At 32.0% G+C, this 23,821-nt stretch overlaps 2 protein-coding genes across 2 annotated transcripts in view; both read left to right on the top strand.

The window, feature by feature from the left end:
* LOC145317313 (uncharacterized) overlaps window positions 1-23,821 on the top strand; it is a 60,661-nt gene that overhangs the window by 16,178 nt on the left and 20,662 nt on the right. Inside the window, exons 6-7 of the mRNA XM_080158334.1 lie at window positions 547-692; window positions 790-863. Of these exons, the coding sequence (XP_080014460.1) occupies window positions 547-692; window positions 790-863 (220 nt within the window). The remainder of the gene's footprint in view (window positions 1-546; window positions 693-789; window positions 864-23,821) is intronic.
* Window positions 1,998-23,151, top strand: LOC145317312 (uncharacterized). The gene is made up of 24 exons (XM_080158333.1): window positions 1,998-2,098; window positions 4,253-4,357; window positions 4,637-4,834; window positions 6,236-6,373; window positions 6,611-6,748; window positions 6,986-7,123; window positions 7,361-7,498; window positions 8,493-8,535; window positions 10,645-10,709; window positions 11,317-11,380; window positions 11,620-11,686; window positions 12,396-12,490; window positions 13,356-13,432; window positions 14,660-14,794; window positions 15,181-15,261; window positions 15,368-15,409; window positions 15,869-16,021; window positions 16,437-16,520; window positions 18,186-18,221; window positions 18,592-18,671; window positions 18,993-19,076; window positions 19,482-19,548; window positions 20,480-20,558; window positions 21,571-23,151. Exons 1-24 carry the CDS (start codon window positions 2,021-2,023, stop codon window positions 21,882-21,884), a joined length of 2,499 nt encoding a protein of 832 aa, XP_080014459.1. The 5' UTR covers window positions 1,998-2,020; the 3' UTR covers window positions 21,885-23,151.

The following is a 23,821-nucleotide window of genomic DNA, read 5'->3' as shown; positions in this document are numbered from 1 at the left end:
ATCAAACAAAATTCTGCTGCACATCCTCAAAATAAAAGATTTATAAACTTAAAAAATCAACTTTGTATGAAATATACTTATTATTTCCAGTATTGCTTCGAAACCGATTAATATCCGCTGGATTAGAACCGGTTTTTCCATACAGACAAATTGCCACGAATATTTAAAAAAAATCATAAAATTAACAATTTTATGATATTTCATATTGATATCCCCGGAAAGCTGACTATAATACGATGCGATAAATAACTATTATTGGTTGTTGTTGCTTTTGGTGAAGTTTGTTAAATTTTTCATACCCAATATTGAAGAAATTTTATAATCTGAATTGACTATTACTAAAAGCAAAACTTTTCTACATAATCAAAAAGGTACAAGTTAGAAATAGCAACTCTATAATTAGTACCAGAAGGTCAGTATGTTTATTCTAACGTAACTCTATAGCTTAGTCTTCAAAGCATCCAGTATTTAACACTATATTTGTTGTATAACATCATAATATGTTAAGCTTCCCTTTTATGAATGTTGTAACCCTTGTTTTTTTAGGATTAAAATCTTGCCAAGCGAAGCCTGTGATAGTTCCTGACGAGTCAACCTTCGATAAATATTACAATGGTTGTTGTAATGGAACTTTCTGGCCACTCTTCCATTCCATGCCGGACAGGACGGTATTTGATCTACAGACGTGGAGGGTAAGTTTTATATTGAAGCGCTGCTTTATATTTTATTTAAATTTTTTTAGGAACTACCACGGACAGACAAAAATCTAACTTATCATTTTGTTTGCAGGCGTATGAAGTTGTAAATGAATTATTTGCCAGATCTACACTGGAGGCGGTCAAATCTGTCATTCAGGATAACAAGTAAGGTTTTTTCTCGTATTCATTTGAATCCGGTGGATAGGAACCGGTTCTCATGAATACGAAAAAACTATGTCTAGCATCGTATTATATCCAGTTTTCTACGAATATAGAAATGTACAATCATAAGATTAAAACTAGTTTTAATCTTATAATTGTACATTCTATATCCGCGGAAAGCCGTTTATAATACGATACGAGAAATAACTATTCTCGTATTCATTCGAATCCGGTGGATAGGAACCGGTTCTCATCCATACGAAAAAACTATGTCTAGCATCATATTATATCCAGCTTTCTACGAATATGAAAATGTACTATCATAAGATTAAAACCGAAGGCACCGGCTAAAAAAACTGGTTTTAATCGAACACCGTATTAGTGTCTTAGAAATTATCAGTGTGACGTAAAAATAATAGGATGTTTCGATAGTATGAAGATTTTAAGAATTGTTAATATAGCTCCGAAATTAAGATTTTTTTTGCTTTTAAAAAATATTAAAAAATATTTAATAAATTGTATAATATTTTTGCTTACTTTTTATTTAACAAAATCAACGTTTTTTGCAAAAAAATGTTTATTATAATATCTTTAAAATTGAAGGTTAGTTGAAACAGCTGATTAATGTTTTGATTTTTGAATCCGGGGATTTGGCAAGAAAAACAGACCATTTTTGTTATACATTTTAAAGCAAAGCTTTTCTATAATTAGGGTCGGTCCGACGGTCTGTCGGTCCGTCGGTCCGTGACGGATTGCTTTTTTCGTTGATTTAGGCACGTTAGATTTTTATATCGACTTCAAATTTTGCATGGTGGTCCCTGTATAAGTTAGGTACAATTTAGAAAGTGTAGCAACTCTATAATCGTTACCAAAATGTCCGTCCATTTTTAACATGTTGATTTTTCCACTTTTTTAACAACATATTTTTATATGATTTAATTATCAGATCGATTTGAGTTTTGCTATACTGATTCCTGGGACAACAAAGTACAATATTATATTTTTGCACACACTATTCTCCAATATTTTTTAATATACTCGCAAGTCAATGTTTACGTCAGTAGGGACATTTTACCGTGTAGCTTCCTAACTATATGTAGAAGTTAAGAGGAATCATTCTTATATTTCCAAAAAAAAAATAGTTTGCATTTCAGTAAAAAATGGGAAGAAAGTCTTTATACAATGAAAAAATGGTGGAGTTAAAAAGGAAGGAAGAATTAAACAATTCACTCTTCATGGTATGTTAAGTTTAATATTATTTGGTGAGAAAGTAGAGACGTTCCAAAAAAGGGGGAGGTAGTAAATGTATGCTAGCCGAGGGTCAATTGGTTAGTGCCCGCGCATCTGTGTGTATTTCGACAGACAGTGTTTTGGTCTCAGTATCAGTCTGTACACAATTAATGAGAAGATATTTGTGAATTATATACAGTTTGGATTATTGTATAAAATATAATTTTAAAGGTACAATGTCAAATTTTAAAACAATTTTTGTCTTAATATCTACAAGCAAATTAAAATTTACGTGTAAAAACGGTTTAGTTCAGAATTAACTGTTCATATTTGTATTTTCATATTATTTGATATATATATTTGTAGATATATTATATAGTAAAAGAACGTTTTTAAAAGCGAAGCTTTTCTATAAATAGGGTTGGTCCGTCCGTCCATCCGTCCGAGATAGATAGCTTTTATTCGTTAATTTAGGCATGTTAGAATTGTCATATCGATTTCAAACTTTGCATGATGACTACTGTAGTAGTTAGGTACGATCTAGAAAGCGTAGCAACTCTATAATCATTAACAGAATGTACGTACGTCCATTTAAAACATGTTGATTTTTTTACTTTTTCAACAACAAATTTTGATTTGATCTAATTATCGACGTTTGATCTGATTTTTGGTATATTGATTCCTGGGACAACAAAGAACAATATTATAAGCGAAGCAACTCTATAACCAAGTCCTAAATAGGTAAGTATGTCCATAAACATTATCCTGTATTAAGCAGTTCTTCAAGAAATTTACTTACAATTTTGCTTCGACTCTTATACTTTTATATTCTGGTTATTCAGTTCAGACACTATACAAGTGTTAATGTCCGTTTGTCCTACCGTTTCAGTGCTTTGCTTTTATGGATGTTGTCATCCTTGTTTACTTCAATTTTATTTATCTTTAACTCAAAGTATCACGCTTTCGCAATATTCAGAAAGATACTGATTTTTAAAACATAATTAGATGATTTTAAAAAAAATTTAGGCGATTTTTCACCATTTTACAATTTACATACTTCATAAAAAATAATAATTTTGAACAGCTACATTCTTCAGTTTCTTAAGAAGGTGATATTTTCTGTGGATGCACTTTGAGAAAATTTCAAGCCGTTTATTGAGAATAGATTCTTTGTCTGAATATAAGATTGTAACTTTTCAACATATATTATTCCTCTGATAATTTGTTGGGCCAGAAGTTGATTTAAAAATTAATTCCCTGGGGTCTTTGTTTTCATAGCAATAGAGAAAACAAGGATGACAACATCCATAAGTAGCAAAGCTCAAAAATCATGGAAGAACATCCAAAATAAACTATAGAGTTTTTAAACACAAAATAAAAATTTACATAAAATCACAAAACCTTTCATGATTTATAATGCAATGTGGAAATCTAGGAATCGATCTAGCACCACAACCAATAACTAAATCTTAAAAAAACTTTGTGGAATTATGTAAAATGTAAACTTATTCAATTCCTGAAAATTTCAGCCATCTACCTGGACTAGGAGTTGATAAAAAGCTTGAACACTTAAAAAACTAGGAATCGATCTAGCACCCCAACCAATAAGCAAATCTCACCAAAACTTTATAGAAGTGTGCAGAATTGGAATTTATTTGATCCTTGTAAATTTTAGACTTCTATCTGTAATAGGAATCGAGAAAATCATGAAAACTTAAAAATCTAGGAATTGATCTAGCACCCCAATTAATTGACATATCTCAATGAAACTTGGTGAAAATATGAAGAATGATGACTTATTTAATCACTAAAAATTTCAGCTGTCTATCTTTTATAGGAGCCGAGTAAATCACGTTTCCCCCAAAACGTTTCAGACATACAGACAGACGGACATTTCAAATTATAGAGTAGCTTCACTACTAAAAAGGAAAAACGGTCGACGTTTTAAAAGCTAAAATCGAAAATGGGGAAGCGCCGACTTCACTCTCCCCCAACCTAGAGTGTCCCTAGAGGCCTCTTTGGACATAGCTGCCAATTTTCATCTATTTCTATGAATATGTATAAATTGTGAGTTGGATTTTATTATGGATAAAAAGTGTTTTTTCCTACTTATTTACATTTTGCTTTCCAAATATTTTTTTCCTAAAATTTATTTTGTTTAGGCTGCTATAAAGATGCCCCCGCTCCCTGGTCAGTCAAGATCTCTGCTACAGTTTACACAGGACACAACAAACACGATTGCTGATTTGAATGATTTCGTAAATGAGGTGATTACTTTTGTTAAAATTTGTCTTATATATAACAAAGAAGTATGATGTTTGTCAGTGCGTTTCTTTGCATTGATTTATTTAGAATTAGAAGATAGTCAAAGGATATTTTCTCGTAATGGTAATTAAGATAAAAAATAACTTTTAAGTAAACATTTAAGAGTAAGGACCTTTTTTTGGGTGGGGTTGAAGGGAGCTAACATCCTTTTCCCCTTGGACGCCCTGCTTAACTTATATACATGTTGTATGTCATTGTCCAACATGTCTATTTTATTCTAGGAGGAGATGAAAGTTGAGCCGGCCTCGATTGAGACGGTGTCCACCAGCCCACACTCTCCGGACATGGCGGGCAATGTTTCTCCCCCCCAGATGGACCACGACTATGCTACTCTGTACACTCTGCCTGGCGGTCAGACCGCTACCATCATCAAGCAGGAGTCGGGCAAGGCCTGGATTGAACAGGATGCACCTCCAATGGTAAGATTTTAGATCAGTTTTACGTTTTTCAAGTGTCTTACTCCTAATAACAGTAATATATAAAGGGGGAGGTAGGTTGTGCTAAAATTCCCTAAAGGTGTGAGTTTTAAGAATTTAAAATAGAAGTAGAACTCTAAATTTTGTATGGGAGTTGATTAAATATAGTACAATAAAGTACATATCCACGTTATACCCCATTAAGGCAACCGCCATGTCAAATTTAAGAGTTCTACCTCTATCTTAAGTTCTTAAAATTCACACCTTTACGGAGAATTTTAGCACAACCTACCTCCCCCTTCTTATTGACAGAAAAACTAAGAAATATGTTTTTTTTTCTTAACATGATTTTTTTTATGAAAAGTATAACAATTAACCTCATAATTGATGATTGGTCTTGCTTTTCTTATTTCTGAAAACATATTTTTATCTCCAAAAGGATGACAACATCCATAAAGGCGAAGCACTGAAACAGTAGGACAAACGGACGTTAACACTTGTATAGTTTCAGAACTGAATAATCCTAATATAAATGTATAAGAGTCAAAGCAAAATTGTGAGTAAATTTGTTAAAAAACTGCTTGATAAAGGATAATGTTTATGGACATACTTACATTTTTAGGACTTGATTATAGAGTTGCTTCGTTTATTACATTATACTTTGTTGTTCAAGGAATCAATATACCAAAAATCAGATCAATCGGATAATTAGATCATATAAAAGGGGGGGGGGGGGGCGAAAGTGAAACTTTTTGAAACCAAAACTAAAAGTCAAAGGAACTCAACTAAAAAAAGAGTTACAGGTCATGACTAATATTTACATCTTGATCATTGTTAGCACTTTTTAGTAGCGAAGCTACTATATCATTTGAAATATTTGTTTTTTGATGAAACGTGCTTTTTCGACTCATGAAAGAGATAGAAGGCTGAAAGTTTTTGACAACATTCCATTCATTGAGGAGCAAGAACAACTATAAAACATACATTGGCCATTGTATGTCATTGTCCAACATCTCTATTTTATTCTAGGAGGAGATGATAGTTGAGCCGGTCTTGATTGAGACGGTGACCACCAGCCCACACTCTCTGGACATGGCGGGCAATGTTTCTCCCCCCCAGATGGACAACGACTATGCTACTATGGATGAGCAGAATAAAAGATTACAAGTAAGTGTCCCAAAATGACTAATATTTACATTTTGATCATTGTTAGCACTTTTTAGTAGCGAAGCTACTATATCATTTGAAATATTTGTTTTTTGATGAAACGTGCTTTTTCGACTCATGAAAGAGATAGAAGGCTGAAAGTTTTTGACAACATTCCATTCATTGAGGAGCAAGAACAACTATAAAACATACATTGGCCGTTGTATGTTATTGTCCAACATCTCTATTTTATTCTAGGAGGAGATGATAGTTGAGCCGGTCTTGATTGAGACGGTGACCACCAGCCCACACTCTCCGGACATGGCGGGCAATGTTTCTCCCCCCCAAATGGACCACAACTATGCTACTCTGGATGAGCAGAATGAAAGATTACAAGTAAGTGTCACAAAATGACTAATATTTACATTTTGATCATTGTTAGCACTTTTTAGTAGCAAAGCTACTATATCATTTGAAATATTTGTTTTTTGATGAAACGTGCTTTTTCGACTCATGAAAGAGATAGAAGGCTGAAAGTTTTTGACAACATTCTATTCATTGAGGAGCAAGAACAACTATAAAACATACATTGGCCGTTGTATGTCATTGTCCAACATCTCTATTTTATTCTAGGAGGAGATGATAGTTGAGCCGGTCTTGATTGAGACGGTGACCACCAGCCCACACTCTCCGGACATGGCGGGCAATGTTTCTCCCCCCCAGATGGACCACGACTATGCTACTCTGGATGAGCAGAATAAAAGATTACAAGTAAGTGTCCCAAAATGACTAATATTTGAATTTTGATCATTGTTAGCACTTTTTAGTAGCGAAGCTACTATATCATTTGAAATATTTGTTTTTTGATGAAACGTGCTTTTTTGACTCATGAAAGAGATAGAAGGCTGAAAGTTTTTGACAACATTCCATTCATTGAGGAGCAAGAACAACTATAAAACATACATTGGCCGTTGTATGTCATTGTCCAACATCTCTATTTTATTCTAGGAGGAGATGATAGTTGAGCCGGTCTTGATTGAGACGGTGACCACCAGCCCACACTCTCTGGACATGGCGGGCAATGTTTCTCCCCCCCAGATGGACAACGACTATGCTACTCTGGATGAGCAGAATAAAAGATTACAAGTAAGTGTCCCAAAATGACTAATATTTACATTTTGATCATTGTTAGCACTTTTTAGTAGCGAAGCTACTATATCATTTGAAATATTTGTTTTTTGATGAAACGTGCTTTTTCGACTCATGAAAGAGATAGAAGGCTGAAAGTTTTTGACAACATTCCATTCATTGAGGAGCAAGAACAACTATAAAACATACATTGGCCGTTGTATGTTATTGTCCAACATCTCTATTTTATTCTAGGAGGAGATGATAGTTGAGCCGGTCTTGATTGAGACGGTGACCACCAGCCCACACTCTCCGGACATGGCGGGCAATGTTTCTCCCCCCCAGATGGACCACGACTATGCTACTCTGGATGAGCAGAATGAAAGATTACAAGTAAGTGTCCCAAAATGACTAATATTTACATTTTGATCATTGTTAGCACTTTTTAGTAGCGAAGCTACTATATCATTTGAAATATTTGTTTTTTTATGAAACGTGCCTTTTCGGCTCATTAAAGAGATAGAAGGCTGAAAGTTTTTGACAACATTCCATTCATTGAGGAGCAAGAACAACTATAAAACATACATTGGCTCTAAGCAGGTTTCTGGCTAATTCCCCATATCTTTACTATTTTTGGTCCGATTTTCAAGCTTTTTTGGGATGATAGATTCAAAGTAATTATTCCATTGTTCTTAGCATCCAGTATGCAATTAATTTGACTGTCAGTCATCATTCAAAATAAAAATAGGTTTCTTATATATTTTATCCAACAAATCTATTCTTCATTTTAGCATTCTTTAAATCTACTTGTACTTATTACCAGGGGCGTCCAAGCTTTTTATTTGGGGGTAAAAATTTGTTAAGGGGGTGGTAAAAATTTGCTTGGAGGGGGTAATTACCCCTCCTGAAATCTGTTGGCAGGGGTAATTTGTGTTTATCCCCCCAAAATTTACCCCTGGGGTAAAATTTTTTGGAGGGGTAATTTAGATTTTATTAAATATTTAGTATTTAAAATGCGCGCGAAGCGCGCAAATTTTTTTTTGTTAGAGATTTTTTTATTTTGGGGGGGGTATTAACCCCCCCAAAATTGTTTATGGGGGGATAAATACCCCCTCATAAATGTTACCCAGGGAAGGGGTAAATTTTAAATGGGGGGGGAGTAATCACCCCATTACCCCCCCCCCATGGACGTCTATGCTTATTACCCTCCACAATTTTTTTATGCTATGGATCTTATAGATGTTGTCATTCATTATATGATGAATTGTAAATTAGATTATAATTAAAATTGTTTGTGTTAATAACTTTTCTTTATAAAAGAATATTTCAGTTGATCAAATTTACAGCTTTTCTTTATTAACATTTGAAAGATTCTTAATGTTTTTAGGTATCAGAATTTACAGGCCGCTTGGGGGGTAAACGAGTTAAAGGTAAAGAGAGCTTTTTTGACCTTTTACAAGGGCAAAATTTGAAATTAACAAAATTATAGACTTTTTTGTATAACAATTGTATTAGGGGAATGTTATAAAAAAATCAACTTTTAATTAAAAATAGTGCAAGGATCATACATGGAATCTTAAAGGGGTTATGTTTCATATCGTTATATATATTTAAAGAAATAAGTTTCACCATGGTTTTCTATGAAATTTTTTTTAAATGTTAGGTTTTTTACTGTATAATATCAAATATTTTGTTATTGATATCACGATATGTTACATAACCCTATTATACACAGTGGGATCTTTTGAAAAAAATCGGGACATCCATAAAAATTTAAAATCGACTTTTATCTATCCTAGGAATTAATAATGGCTGTAAGTAGACAGCTAGAAAAGAAATTTTTAAAAAATATTCATTTTTGGCGGATTTATGCCATTTTTAAAAAAGGTAGTGAAAAATTTCTTTTCAGTTTTGATGATTTTCCAGATTTTTTTACACAATTTTTTCAAAGCATCAAAAAATACATTTATGTTCATCTTATGAAAATAATTTTTGATTGAGGTACTTTTCAGATACCTGTACCAATGTCTAATTAAAGAAAAATTTTTAAAAAATATTTTTTTGGTGGTGTAAATTGACATTTTGTGAGAAAATTTCACCAAAAATATTAAGATTTTTAACCCCAAAAAATCAGTTTTCTTCGTTTTACACAAAAACGGACAGGAGGCCCCGGGTTTTGCAATAATAATATCAATATACAACATGTATTGTGTATTAAACAGTTTTCACAACCTGGGGCCTCTTGTCCGTTTTTGAGTAATTGAGCATTTTACATTGCATGGTTTGAACAGTATCGTTCTTGTTAATTTCAAATTTTCCCCCGTTAGGGGGAGAAGGAGTCATTTTAGAGCCCAAAGTCATCTCTGCAATGTTTTCAAACTTTTTGCGGCGGAACTTTCTTTACTTATGCATTATTTGCCTCCGGCCAACCGTTACGCCGTTATTTGCCGCCGTTGGCGTGATTTTTAACGATTTTTGCCGTTCTCGCGGTTTTAATGGACATTTAAGGGAACAAGGAGTCCTTAAAAAAAGATGACTTTTATTTCAGCAATTAAATTTGCTAAATTTCATGTGTTCTGAAAAAAATTGTATTTCTAACTGGTTTTGGTCCAGCAGAAATTCAAATTTGCGAATTAATTATAATATTGCAAAACATTATATACGCATCAGAGAGAGAGAGAAAAATATACGTTTGAGAGAGAATATAATATTAGTAATTATGTTTATATTCTTATACAAACTTTAAATGAAGATAGCTAGACTTAGAATAAAGGTATTAACACAAAATCAAAAGTGTTTTGAAAATTATGTTATTGTTGTTTATATCTGTAAAAAAAACATTAGAAAACATGCCTTATTAGTGTCCTATTTTACTTATACTGGACCTACCTAAAAATGCCGGGACTCGAACTGGGTGCACCTGACGCTATATTCATGTTCACAAACATTGTTTTCATTGAAGAAATCTTTACATAGACGTTGATTTTGTTAAAATATTCCTATCCTAACTAAAGTTATGAAGTTTTATAGATTTTTTAAAAATAGGGTAGCTTCGCTCCTCCAAAACCGCCAGACGTACTTACCAAATGCACATTGGAAGTTAACAGGAGCAAAATTTATGTTATTTTTGAGTTAAAGCAAAAGAATTTACATCATTTCATCAAATACAAGCTTTTTTATTGATGTTTACTTTTGTCTACCCTTAATGTCCCGTTTTTTGGCAAAAGATCCCACTGTGTTATATTCACAAAAAAAACATTTAGAATCACTGCTGGAAGGTGCATGCTTTGAATCACTTGATCTCGTTCGTGCGTAGTCTCCTTTACTTGAAGACCAATATTTCATTTGAGGATGTACTACTAAAGGATATTTTAGTATTTTGTTAACATCAATTAATTTGTTTAATTTAAAAAAAAAATTTTTGCTTTTCCTGTGCCTACACCAACCCCCCCCCCCCCACACATACCTCGACCGTTAAGGGTTAATTTAAATTAAAAACATAATAAAAGCATGACTAATGTAAAAATCTATTTTAATAGATTCTGACAACTACCAGTACACCTTATACCATTCATATTCAACATCAAAAGGAAAATCTACTAAGGTTACTAATTTCAATTTCTTTTAAGTAGCAAAGCTACTCTATAATTCCAAATGTCCGTCTGTCTGTCAGACACGAAGTGGGGAAATGTGAATTTCTCGGCTCCTGTTCAAGATACAAGGCTGATTTTTTTTCAACATTACCATAATTAATTAACTTTAAAACATCCTAAGCGGTTGGACTGCTTTTTATCTGTTTTTAGACGATTTTATTTTTACGAATTCTCGGCTCCTTTAAAAAATTTAAGGCTAAAACTTCTTCTCAACATTCCCATCAATTTGGATGGAGCATAATTAATTATAAAATATCCATAGCGACCGGACTGTTTTTAAGCAGTTTTATAGCTGCTTTTACTTTTTACGACATATTTTCTCACTTCCTACAAAAGATATTTGGCTCAAACTTCTTGTCAATATTACCTTCATTATACACCATGATAAGGAATAAAAAACTATGGTAGCCTTACTGCTTTTTAGATGCTTTTGTTTTTACAACTTTCAAAGACATAAACCTTTTTAAGGTTTTGTGGTTTTTATGGATGTTGTCACCCTTGTTAATATTATTGTGGATAAAATTACTTGAAAATTTTCTTATGTAAAAATTTATTTAGTGGGCATGTATTAGAAGAAGAAAGCAAAATTTCAAGTGTTCTGGATACGTAATAACAAATGAAGGTTGTATTTTTATGTCTATAAATAAAGCTTACAGTGTTTGCCCTTCCATCTGTATTTATTGGATAGTTCTAATTGTTAATTTTGGCATGTTTTTACGATGATTCTTTATTCAGTTGAATTTAATTTTAATAGTGATGTAATTCTGTAAAGATTAAGAGAAAAACTGTTTGTTTTTTAAGACATATTAAAGATATCCAATTCCCTCGTAAAATCTTTTTAGATCCTTAACACTTTTTTAGATCTTGTTGTCAGAAAGAAAGGAAAACACTGCTCTACATGTCTTCCATCGTCAATTTTAAGGGATAGGTAACTAAAAATGTATTATTACTTTTCTGCTGAAGTAAGGTATCTCAAAAAGTTTATTGCTGAAAATGTGGGTTTTAGTTTAGTCATTTTACTTTTTATACATATATTTTACATATAAAAGGATATTTTTATCAGATTCTTATTTTCATACAATATATATAAACATTAAGAACAGTAATGGGTGGGTACTTTTTTGATCAATTTATTAATCTTTATTTTATCTTGAGACTGTTGTCGATAGAAGTAATGGTTTAAATCAACTAATTTTTACATTACATATTATGTAAAATTTATTTAAACAAGGATGACAACATCCATAAAAGCGAAGCAATGAAACAGTAGGACAAACGGACATTAACGCTTGTATAGTGTCAGAACTGAATAATTATAATATGAATGTATAGGGGTCAAAGCAAAAATGTAAGTAAATTTGTTGAAAAAAACTGATTGATTTAGGACAATAAAACATGTTTAAAATGAACGTACGGACATTTTGGTAATAATTATAGAGTTGCTACGCTTTTTAAATCGTACCTAAATACTAAAGGAATCACCATGCAAAATTTGAAATCGATAGGACAATTCTAACATGCCTAAATTATTGAAAAAAAGCTATCCGTGACGGACGGACGGACGTACGGACGGACCGACCCTAATTATAGAAAAGCTTCGCTTTTAAAAAGGCTAAGTTCAAACTAAAATATTTTAGGGCAAAACTAATTGAACAAAAAGTAATGGAAGAGATGTGCAAAGGTGCAGAGAGAACTGGCTCTGTTTTCATAAAAATCAAGAGGGAACTGAAAAGTAAGTTGTTTATTGGGCATTGCTACAAAAGACCAACTCTACAAAAGACCAACACCTACAAAAGACCTACTCTACAAAAGACCAACACCTACAAAAGACCAACTCTACAAAAGACCAACATTCAAAATGCTAGAAGGTCATGGCCGCAGAGCTCGGCCCCCTGGCCTGCCTAGCCGCGGGCGATCGGCCTCCTCGCCTATAACCTAACCTAACCTAACCGATGTATGAATGTTTAATGTACACAAACTTTTTTATAGTTTAGAATTTCGTGGATTTACAAAAAGTGGTTGGTAGATTTTTTTCCAATTTTAGAACTTCGTGGATTTACAAAAAGTAGTTGGTAGATTTTTTTCTAATTTTTAATATTTTTTTTACAATACCTATTTAGGTAAGGTTAGGTTAGGTTATAGGCAAGGGGGCCGAGCGCTGCGGCCATGTATTGATTATGTATTACTTTATTTATAAATTTGTTCTTTATATATGTATATTGATATAGGTGTTGGTCCTGTGTAGGTGTTGGTCTTTTGTAGAGTTGGTCTTTTGTAGCAACGCGTTTATTGTTTTTACTTTGTTAAAGTTTGAGACATTCTCACAAGAGGGTGTGGGGAGGGGAATGTGGTCATTTTTTTTAACTTACTTATAGACAGTACAGAGTAACTTTGCTAATAAAAGAAGATATTAATAAGCCCTAAATTGGTAAATTGCTTATTTTATTGTACAATGTTTCTTGGCTGCTATCTAAAACAGAGGTCTGTTTTTTTTGTGAATATTCCTATTATCTATTAGGATCTATTTGATACAATGTTTTTTTTTCAGTCAGTGTGTCAGTCATTCTGCATTCTGTCTTATACTTGAAATATTTCAGAGGCTGGGTTAATTCCCTACGGGACCAAGAAATCGGCCCTCAAAAATAAAATAAAGATCAAAATCAATGTTTTACAGGTTAGATATTTAAAATTTTAAAGATAGATTAAGAAGAAATATAAAGTTATGTGAAGAGTCTGCATGATCTTTTAATGTTACCCCTTAATGGTCGGGAAGGGGGGGGGGGGCGTTTAACGCATCCTCCCCCTCTGGATTTTTTATCTCATTTTCTGTGTGTGAAAGCTAGAGGGCTATAACTGAGTGACTTTTTAAATATGGGTATGGCACATAACTGAGAGTTGGAATTTTTGGAATATCTTCATCCTGGCGGCCACAGGATGCCAGCAAACCTGATAGGTTCATCCAGGTAAAGAGCAAAAATATTTTTTTGACTTAAACAAAGCATTTTAACTTACCAAAATACTAAAATATCCTCTATATAAAATATAGGTGTTCAAGTCATTTTCAGGTTTTAGGTATGATCCTTAAGGTCCTGATCCTCCAGGTCTCCAGATTTCTTTAGAAGACTCATGTGACCGCAATTTTCGACTTAGAGACTTCAAATTTTAAACTATCTATAATACAAAGTAACTTGATGTCTGTCTGTCTTTCCATCCCATAAGATCTCGGTAACCACTGAACCGATCGGATTCTACTCTTCAGGGTATATACCTTCTGGTCCTGTGGTGGTTTTAAGCTATTTTCTTGGGAGCAGGACACCCCCAACATCCCCAAAAATGAAAAATTCCTCCAAATTTTTTTTTATTTTTATTTTTTTTAGTTCCTATTATTTTTTTATTGGGAATTTATTTCACATAAAACTACTGGCAGCACCAGTAGGACTTCATTTATTTATTTAATTACCTCTTGGGGCAAAGCCGCTAGTGTCTACATAACGTATTAAAATTTTTAAAGATTTTTTTCCCGCCGACTCCTGTGGTTGGCAGCTGCCAAGTACAGCTGTTGCCGCCAAAATATATGTTTTGAGATTTCTAATACAAAATTTATATAAAGATAAACATTTTCTGAAATAATAGTTTTTCTATCTGCAAAAATAAGAAAATCACAGCCTTTTGAAATTTTTTAAGTAAAAAAGGACCTAAAAACAAAGGTTGTTAAATAAAAGGGTGAAGGAAGTGGAAATTGACTTTGACTCACTTATAGTCGGAAAATCATTATCAAACAGGTGGCATGCTAATTTTTTTTAACCCTCTAGCTCTACTAGGAGCTGAGATAATAGGGACATATGAAGGTGCAGCAAGGGGCCCGACTGTCAAGAGTTAATATTAACATTTTGTATTTCAGGAGAGACTGCCTCCTAAAAAAATTTCTACCTTCGAGGAACTGAACAGCAATATTGGTGATTTCAAGAAACACTTTGATAATGAAGTGTTTCTTGACTTCACCAATATTGCTGAAGAAAGTGAAGAAGAAAACCAGGTTAATTTATTTGTCAATTCAATTTTGTATAATTAGGGTCAGTCCCTCCGTCTGTACATCTGTAACAGTTAGCTCGTCTCAATAATTTAGGCATGTTAGAACTGTCATATTGATTTCAAACTTTGCATGATGATTTCTATAACAGTTAAGTACGTATTAGAAAGTGTAGAAACTCTATAATCATTACCGGAAAGTCTTTATTTCCATTTTTTAAAAGATATGATTATTTAAATAGACATGTTAGAATTATCCTATCAATTTAAAACTTAAGTCCCTTTAATATCTGCTGATTATTTAACATTTTGACATAATTTTTTTTGAATATGATTCTCCTATTCATCTGAGTTTGTCAGCCTTGTTTTTATAATCTTGCTGTATTGATTTAGATTATGCTATTTTGTTCTGGCTGGGCGAAGACATTGTTGTCCCAAACTGATGCAATATACATTGATGGGACTTACAAAAAGGTTAGTTTGAAATTATAAATTAATTTTACAATACCCAAAGTTATCAAATATTTTAATATAATAAGAATCTGCTTTCAAAAAAAATTATGATAATATTTATTTGTAGGCGCCCAAACCATTCAGAATGTTGTACGCTGTTATGGCAGAGGTAAGATGTTATTATTTCTTTTTAAAACTAAAATTGAAATAGTGGGGTCGTCTAACCCCCCCCCCCCCCAAAAAAAAAAGGCAATGGGCGAAGCCACTGGTAATATATAAAAAGAAGCTTATGTTGTTTTATAAACTTACCTGTCCAGAGACCACCTGGAGGCCTGCAACACCTGAACCTGGAGGCCAATTGAAATTTTTCTTTAAATATGTAAATTATGTATTAAAATTAGGTTATGTTGTTTTATAAACTTACCTATAACTGTTTAAATAAGAAATTTGGATTTTTTACCTGTACAGAGACCACCTGGAGGCCTATCCAAAAAAATCTTTAAAATTTGTGAAATTCATCATATAATAATGATTTCATCTTTTAGAACCTATTCTCACAGTCCAACTCATGGTTTACTCAAATGTGTCAAAACTTCCCTCTCCCTTATCATAATTATTTTTATATTAGGTAACGAACAGGACAGCAGACAAAGCTGTGCCTGTTGCGTACGTACTCATGCGCCACCAAACCAAACAAAGCTACACAACTGCATTCAACATTTTAAAGAAATATATTGGCGTGGACCGCGAGATTTTAGTCAGTTTGGACTTTGAACTTGCGGTAAGCTTAGAGTAAAATTATGCTTAACTTTTGTTTACCTATTAACATTAAAGGGTATGTGAAGCTAATTGTAGCATCTATGCAAAAGCTTTAGATTAATACAATAACAGGAACCATTTACATTTTATCAATCCTGTAAGATTAAAAAATCTTATTGAATAATATTTATTATTATATGGATAAGGCTGTAAATTAACTTGAATAAGGCCGAAGTAGGTTCCCATTCACTTTAAGTGCATTTTCAAATTTTTCAATTTTGGCGCGCTTGAATTTCAGAGTAGTTTTGCTTTTTACTTGATGAATAAATCCTGGTTCTTCTCAATACCCTCGTTGCCAAGTTTAGATAATTTTTTTTATTATTTTTTATTTGGAAAATAGTCTAATAATAAATAATGTTAACCGTAATTTAATTTAGGCCATACAAGCTATTCGGGAGGTCCTACCCAAAGCCAAAATTTCTGGCTGCTACTTCCACTATGTGAAGGCAATTAAACTTAAGGTATGTAAAAAAACAAAGTTGTCAACATCCATGAATGCCTAAAATTTTACAGGATAGTAAATGTATTGAGACAAGAAATATAAACTAAGTTTTATTTCTTCACTATTTTAATTTTTTTATGGAAGATTATTTAAGAATAAGATCGCAATAGTAATTATGTTTTTTTTTGTGAAAACAGGACAGCCATTTATGTTGCATATATTTAAACAAGGATGACAACATCCATACGTAGCGAAGCACAAAATTTTGTGGATGGGACTGACCGTCATGGTTGTTTCTTCAAACGACGTGAAATTTAATTTTGATATCTTTAACTGAAAAAATGTTGAAAATCGGACTAAATACATTAAAGATATGTGGGAAAATGTAAAAAATATAAAAATAGCCAGAAACCTGCAAAAAGGCAGTCTGACCGTCATCATTGTTTTCTCCAAACGACGGAAAGTTTAATTTTGATATTTTTAACTGAAAAAATTTTGAAAATCGGACTAAAAACACCAAAGATATGGGGGAAAATGTAAAAAATATAAAATAGCCAAAAACCTGCAAAAAGGTAGTCTGACTGTCATAGTTGTTTTCTTCAAACAATGTGAAATTTGATTTTGATATGTATAACTGAAAAAAATTTGAAAATCGGATCATAAACACCAAAGATATGGGAGAAAATGTAAAAAATATAAAAATAGCCAAAAACCTGCAAAAAGGCAGTCTGACCGTCATTATTGTTTTCTCCAAACGACGGAAAATTTAATTTTGATATCTTTAACTGAAAAAATTTTGAAAATCGGACCATAAACACCAAAGATATGGGGGAAAATGTGCAAAATTAAAAAATAGCCTAAAACCTGCTAAAAAGCCGTCCGACCGCCATTGATGTTTTATAGTTAATTGTGCTCCTTATTGATGGGAATGTTGTCAAAAAATTTCAGAATCCTATCTTTTATAGGAGCTGAGTAAATCCCATTTCCCCCATAGCGTTACGGACTGACTGACGGACTGACGGACGGACATAGTGAATTATAGAGTAGCTTCGCTTTAAAAATTTCAAGTTCAATTTTCACCCCCTAGGAGTTGCCGCATAATAATGACAAGAAAAGCAAATATTATCTATTTTAAATAATGAACAACTTTGCTTTTATGAAGTCCTTATTAAAACCTCTCTCTATATGATTTAATTTAGGCTGTATTTTCGTGACCTTTGCAAAGCAATTGATAAAAATGGCCATTAATTAACTCCCTTTTGGAGTGGTTTTATGAAGAACATTATAAAAGCAAAGTTATTCAAAATTTAAAATAAATAATATTTGCTTTTCTTGTCATGATTATGCGGCAACTCCTAGGGGGTAAAAATTGAACTTGAAATTTTTAAATCTAATTTTCTCAAAAAGCCCCCGCTGAAATATTTTGGTTTTACCTGGAATAATCATGGTTTTATGTCTATTTTCACCATACATAGGTCCCAGGGCTCGGCACTTACTTTTGTCTTGATTCAATTCTAGCCCACAGTGAGTTTAAACTATTGAACAGAAAAAAGAAAGTTCACTAAATTCAAGTTTAAATGCACTCTGTGCAACTTCCCCTTTATAAATTTTCTTCACTCATAGATTTTGTTGTCCTTGTTTATATGAACTAAAATTAAAATTGAATATTATGATATTATTTCAGTTAAGAAAATTGAAGAAGAAGAAATTGATTTCTAGGAATATCTAGTTACTTTTATCTAAATTAAAATTATTGCTCTAAAGACCTTTTTCTTGGACAAATTATATTCCATGACTAGCCCCCATCACAACTTAGTAATCCCTAAGCAGTGACGTGCGAAGCACTTTGTCTAAGGGGGGAGGGGGGCATTTTGCCCCAAATGCCCCCAAGTTATAAAGAGTTTGCAAGAGTGCTGACAAAAAGCATTCAAAATTAGGTATTGTAACTTTTAAAAATCAATACAGGGGAACTTGGCAAAGATATTGTTGATTATTTTTGTGTTAAAATTAAAAATCTCACTTTTCAAACCTTTACAGACAAATCTAACTGCTTTAGTAATAAAATATGTAACTTTATATTCTAAAATAGGGACAGTTTTACAAAACGTGGCGAATCGTACCTAGGATGCTTGGCTTTTATGCCACCACATGCTGTGAAAAGGGCGTACTGGTAAGATATGTATTTGTTTTAGCATTAAGCACCCAATCCACTTCAAATACCATTCACATAGCACAACACAATACATCTTGACCCAATATAACAAATTTCCTCTATCCCTTTAAAACAAAAATACCCAGCACATTGTTTTCAATTCAAACAATCTGCAAATGCCATGTGTACACTTACCTCCTCCGCAGCAGAGAACTCATAGAAAACGACAAACTAACACATCAAAAAAATCCATGGGTACTTTTTCACTTTTTGATAACCATGACATATTTGATAATCTTAATTGTTTGGCTTCGCTAAAATTCTTAATTTTTTTTTCAGGTCAATAGTACGCCCTTATTTGCTCAAACGGCCAAGTGAAGGAATTAATGTAACTCGATATTTCGAGCGAACCTGGTTAAAAAGGTAGGAAATTAAAAGTAAACGCAAAATTCCAACCTCATTTAGCACACATAAATGTTTATAGTTCAATTACAATTGTTTAAGACAGTCCCATGGGCTAACATGATATTTACTCCCCTGGAAGCTAGTGGTGAAATCTTTTGCAATCTATACATAGAGGGAAAGTGATTGCATATATACATTTTACATAGTTCTAAGAATGATGGATACATAAGAATGAACAACCAAATATCTTAAAAATTATAAAGCAGTGAATCACTAACTTATAAATTATGCCCAGTGCAGCGGTTACTTTTATGGCTGATTTTCATTTTCTACAACTATACCAAATCCCCCTCCCCCCCTTACTTTTCTCAAAATTATGGTTTATGTTTTATTTAAACAAACCTTTACTAATTTTTTTTAAAGGTTTCAACCTACCTTTTGGAACTGCTATGTTAGGATGTTGCACAGCTGGGGAATTACCAACAATAAAGTAAGTTTTGTTACAGTCAATGTTATGTTATATAGATGAGACCTTTAAAGAATTTTTATTAAAATTAGTTTATACACATTACACATCTAGTAGTTTTTAGAATCAATTTACACTCAATGAATATATAAGAACAAGGATAACAACATCCACAAAAGCAAAGCTCTGAAATGGAAGGACAAACCAACATTAACACTTGTAGATTGTCAGAACTGAATTAGCAGAATAAAAATGCATCAGTAAAAACAATATTGTAAGTAAATTTGTTGCAAAACTGCATAAATAGATGATACAGTTCAAGGAAATACTTACATTTTTGGGACTTGTTTATAGAGATGCTTTGCCTATAACATTGTACATTGTTGTAATAGGAATCAGTTTTCAAAAAATCAGAAGAATCAGTTAATTTTAACATACAAAAATTTGTTGTCAAAAAAGTTAAAAATTTATATGTTTAAAATGGACGTACGGACATTCTGGTATTGATTATAGAGTTGCTACGCTTTCTAAATTGTACCTAACTACTACAGAAATCATCATGCTAAGTTTAGAATCGATAGGACAATTCTAACCTGTTTAAATTAACGAAAAGAGCTAACTCTCCTTGACGGACGGACAGACCTACCCTAATTATAGAAAAGCTTCGCTTTTGATAAGATGGGTTTGATTTGTCATTATTGTTATTATTATATGATTATCATATTTACCTAAATTAAGGAATTTTTTGCTCAGGTGCACTTCATGGTAAAATGTTATTTCAAAAGAGCTAACTTTCTTATGTGGCATTGATTTTTTTTGTTAAGTTTTGCTTTAATCAATTGCTTAAATTAACAAATGGGGTCCTCTGCCTAATACAACCGACAGATGGACTGACTGACCCTAAGCATAGAAAAGTTTTGCTATTAATAAAACTTTGATTAATATTATTTTTTAGATTGAAAGTTTTTTTGGAAGATACAACATGCGGGAGTTTGGTAGGGCCTCCATGCATTCTTGCTTTGAGAGAATACGAGGTAAAATAATTTATTGTTTTTAAAAGCGAAGCTTTTCTATAATTAGGGTCGGTCTGTACGTCAATACGTCCGTCCGTCACAGACGGATAGCTTTTTCGTTAATTCATGCATGTTTGAATTGTCCTATCGATTTCAAACTTTGTATGGTGATTCCTTTAGTAGTTAGGTACAATTTAGAAAACGTAGCAACTCTGTAATTATTACAATAATGTCCGTACGTCCATTTTAAACATGTTGATTTTTTACTTTTTTAACATAAAATTTTTATGTGATCTAATCATCCGATTGATCTGATTTTTAGTATGTTAAATCTTGGGACACCAAAATATAATGTTATAAGCGAAGCAACTCTATATTAAGTCCTAAAAATGTAAGTATGTCCTCCATAAACATTATCCTGTATCAAGCAGTTTTTCAACAAATTTACTTACAATTTTGGTTCGACTTTTTTACAATTATATTCTGTTTCAGTTCTGACACTATATAAGTGTATGTTTGTACTACCGTTTTAAGGCTTCGCTTTTATGGATGTTGTCATCCTTTTTTGAAAAGAAAGCCCATGCTGATACTAGTGCTAGTGTTACATTAAAATCTTGTAGAGTATAAATGATTTTTTAATCATCATGAAAAAGCAATAGAGTTTGTCTCCTTTACAAAATAAAATACCTTTACCTTGTCAGTTATTTATACCAGATTATGTGTTTTCAAATATATTGTCTCAAGTTTCTGTCATAACCGAGTGGGCAACACCAAAGATATGGGAAAATATGTGAAAAATATAAAAGTAGCTTAAAATCTGACCGCCATGGATATGCTATATTTAATTATGCTTCATATTAATGGGAATGTTGACAAGAAGTTTCAGCCTTGTATCACTTATATAAGCCGAGAATATGACGTTTCTTCAAATACGTTTCAGACATACATACATGAACATTGAACATACTTACATTTCAATTATAAAGTAGCATCTCTACTGGTTATTTTATTAAAATCATGTAATGTGTTTCAGAGATGGATGTTCTTGCTCAAGCAGACATGCTGGAGGCTGACCAAACTCCCCACATATGGTCCAAGCCCAGTGAAAAACTGGTACTATTTAAAAAAATTTTAAAACGTTACACAATTGCAAGAAGTTTTTATAAATCGAAGATCAAACAGTCGATTTATAAATACTTTATGCTAGTTTTTGCTAACAAGGAATCCTTTATATTTTTTTTAGTTTTGCAGTTACTCCCCTATATTGAAAATTCAAAAGGGGGACAGTTAAACCATGACATTAAGTTTCATGTTCCGTTTTTAAATTTTTTTACAATTGCGGTTTAGGGGTAACTTTTTTATAGGAGTTTTACTTTTAAATGTTAAATATAGTCTCCTCACAAATAGATAAAATAGTGACCTAAATTTGCCCCAATCTATGATGTAAAATGCAAAGGGGTAGTTTCATGAAATGCATTTGAACTTAATTTAGTGAACCGCATATTTTTTCCTGGTTAATTGGTTAAACTACATTTATATGGCATATATTTGAAACAATTTAAATTTTCTACCACGTAGTTTTTAAAATATCAAGACTTGAAAATCATCTTTTTAAATTGCATATATCACAAAAAGACGATTTTCAAGTCTTGATATTTTCAAAACTATGTGGAAGAAAATTGAAATTCTTTCAAAGATAGGCTATATAAATATAGTTTAACCCATTAACCAGCAAAAAATATGCGGTTCAAATGCATTTCATGAAACTACTCTTTAACTTTATTCACCACAAACTTTCTATATTATTAAGTAGGAATGAATACTAATTATTTCTCTTTAGCAAAAATTAAAAATTTAATAATTATCGTTTTGTTATAAATACCTTTGTGATTTTTATGTTATGTATATTAAATTTATGTTATTATTGTATTTAACAACAATACCTTGGAATCTAATTTAGAAATTAGATCAGGGTAATTTTAATTTAAAGAATGAATGATTTTGTGTATCATCATTTGGGACATATATCAATTTATCTTCCATTGTCTTACCCCTAAAGATTTCCGTGTATAAGTAAATGTAAATAGACGATAAATTAATCTTCCCCCAACATTTTAAGCTAAGACAGATATCAGTAAGGTTTATTTCTATTAACAAAATCAAAAGGGCACTTATTTGCTGGTCTTTGGATGCCAAATTCAGTGGCATTGAACAATAGAAATCATAAGATATCATATATAGGTTTCCAAAATACTGGCTTATTAATCAAAGAAATTTCGGTTATAGTCCCTTTCGTGGCAACGCCTCGTAAAGGGTGTTTTGTGATAAATTATAAAATGTTGTATTTTTTTTGTATATTAATAGTTATATATCTCATCGTATTATAGTCAGATTTCTGTAGAAAATAAAAATAAAAATATTAATACCAGTTTTGCTAGACCCAAGGGGCCGAAGGTCCCGGATAACAAAGCTTACATTAATTTATGATGTTTATTTAAATATCAGTAATTAAGAGATTTCATGGTCTTGCTGTTATGGATGTTGTCATCTTTGTTGTTAAATGTTGAATACACTATAAAGTTTATTAAAAATAAAAAAATGTTTGACTGTATAATTTCATCTTCTTATCCTTTTTAAAGCGAAGCTTTTCTATAATTAGGGTATATACCTCCGTAACTGTTAGCTTTTTTAGTTAATTTAGGCATGTTCAAATTTCCTATCGATTTCAAACTATGCATGATGATTCCTATAGTATTTAGGTACGATTTAAAAAGAGAAGCAACTATATAATCCATTTTGAACTTGTTTATTTTCAACTTTTTAGTAACAAATTTTTATGTGATATAATAATCCGGTTGAACTGATTTTTGAAATACTTATTCCTAGGACAACATAGTATAATGTTATAAGTGTAGCATCTCTATAATCAAGTCTTAAAAATGTAAGTATTAAACATTATCCTGTAGTAAAGCAGTTTTTCAACAAAACGTACAATTCGACTTTTATACATTTATATTCTGATTATTCAGTTCTGACACTCTACACATATTATTGTTCGTTTTCCTTCCCTTTCAGAACTTCGCTTTTATGGAGGTTCATCCTTGTTTTGTATTTGTTAAACTGAATCATTGAAATATATAAAAGAAATGATCTAAAATTTTAACCAGTTACTCGCTAATACTGATTCCTATGACAACAAAATACAATATTATAAGCGAAGCATCTCTATAATCAATTCCTAAAAATGTTATTATGTCCTTAAACGATATCCGTTACTTAAGCAG

Source organism: Acartia tonsa, chromosome 4 (genome assembly GCF_053477335.1).
Source record: "Acartia tonsa isolate MP-2025a chromosome 4, ASM5347733v1, whole genome shotgun sequence".
Classification (NCBI taxonomy): domain Eukaryota; kingdom Metazoa; phylum Arthropoda; class Copepoda; order Calanoida; family Acartiidae; genus Acartia; species Acartia tonsa.
Note: the sequence above shows the minus strand (reverse complement) of the source record. Positions and strands in the feature narration are given on the sequence as shown.

Bases quoted from the DNA above. Each gene is read 5' to 3' on its own strand.
- LOC145317312 (XM_080158333.1), top strand. From the start codon at position 2,021: ATGGGAAGAAAGTCTTTATACAATGAAAAAATGGTGGAGTTAAAAAGG. The intron at 7,499-8,492 runs GTAAGTGTCCCA...TAATGTTTTTAG, and splicing joins AGCAGAATGAAAGATTACAA to GTATCAGAATTTACAGGCCG. The intron at 8,536-10,644 runs GTAAAGAGAGCT...CTATTTTAATAG, and splicing joins GGGGGGTAAACGAGTTAAAG to ATTCTGACAACTACCAGTAC.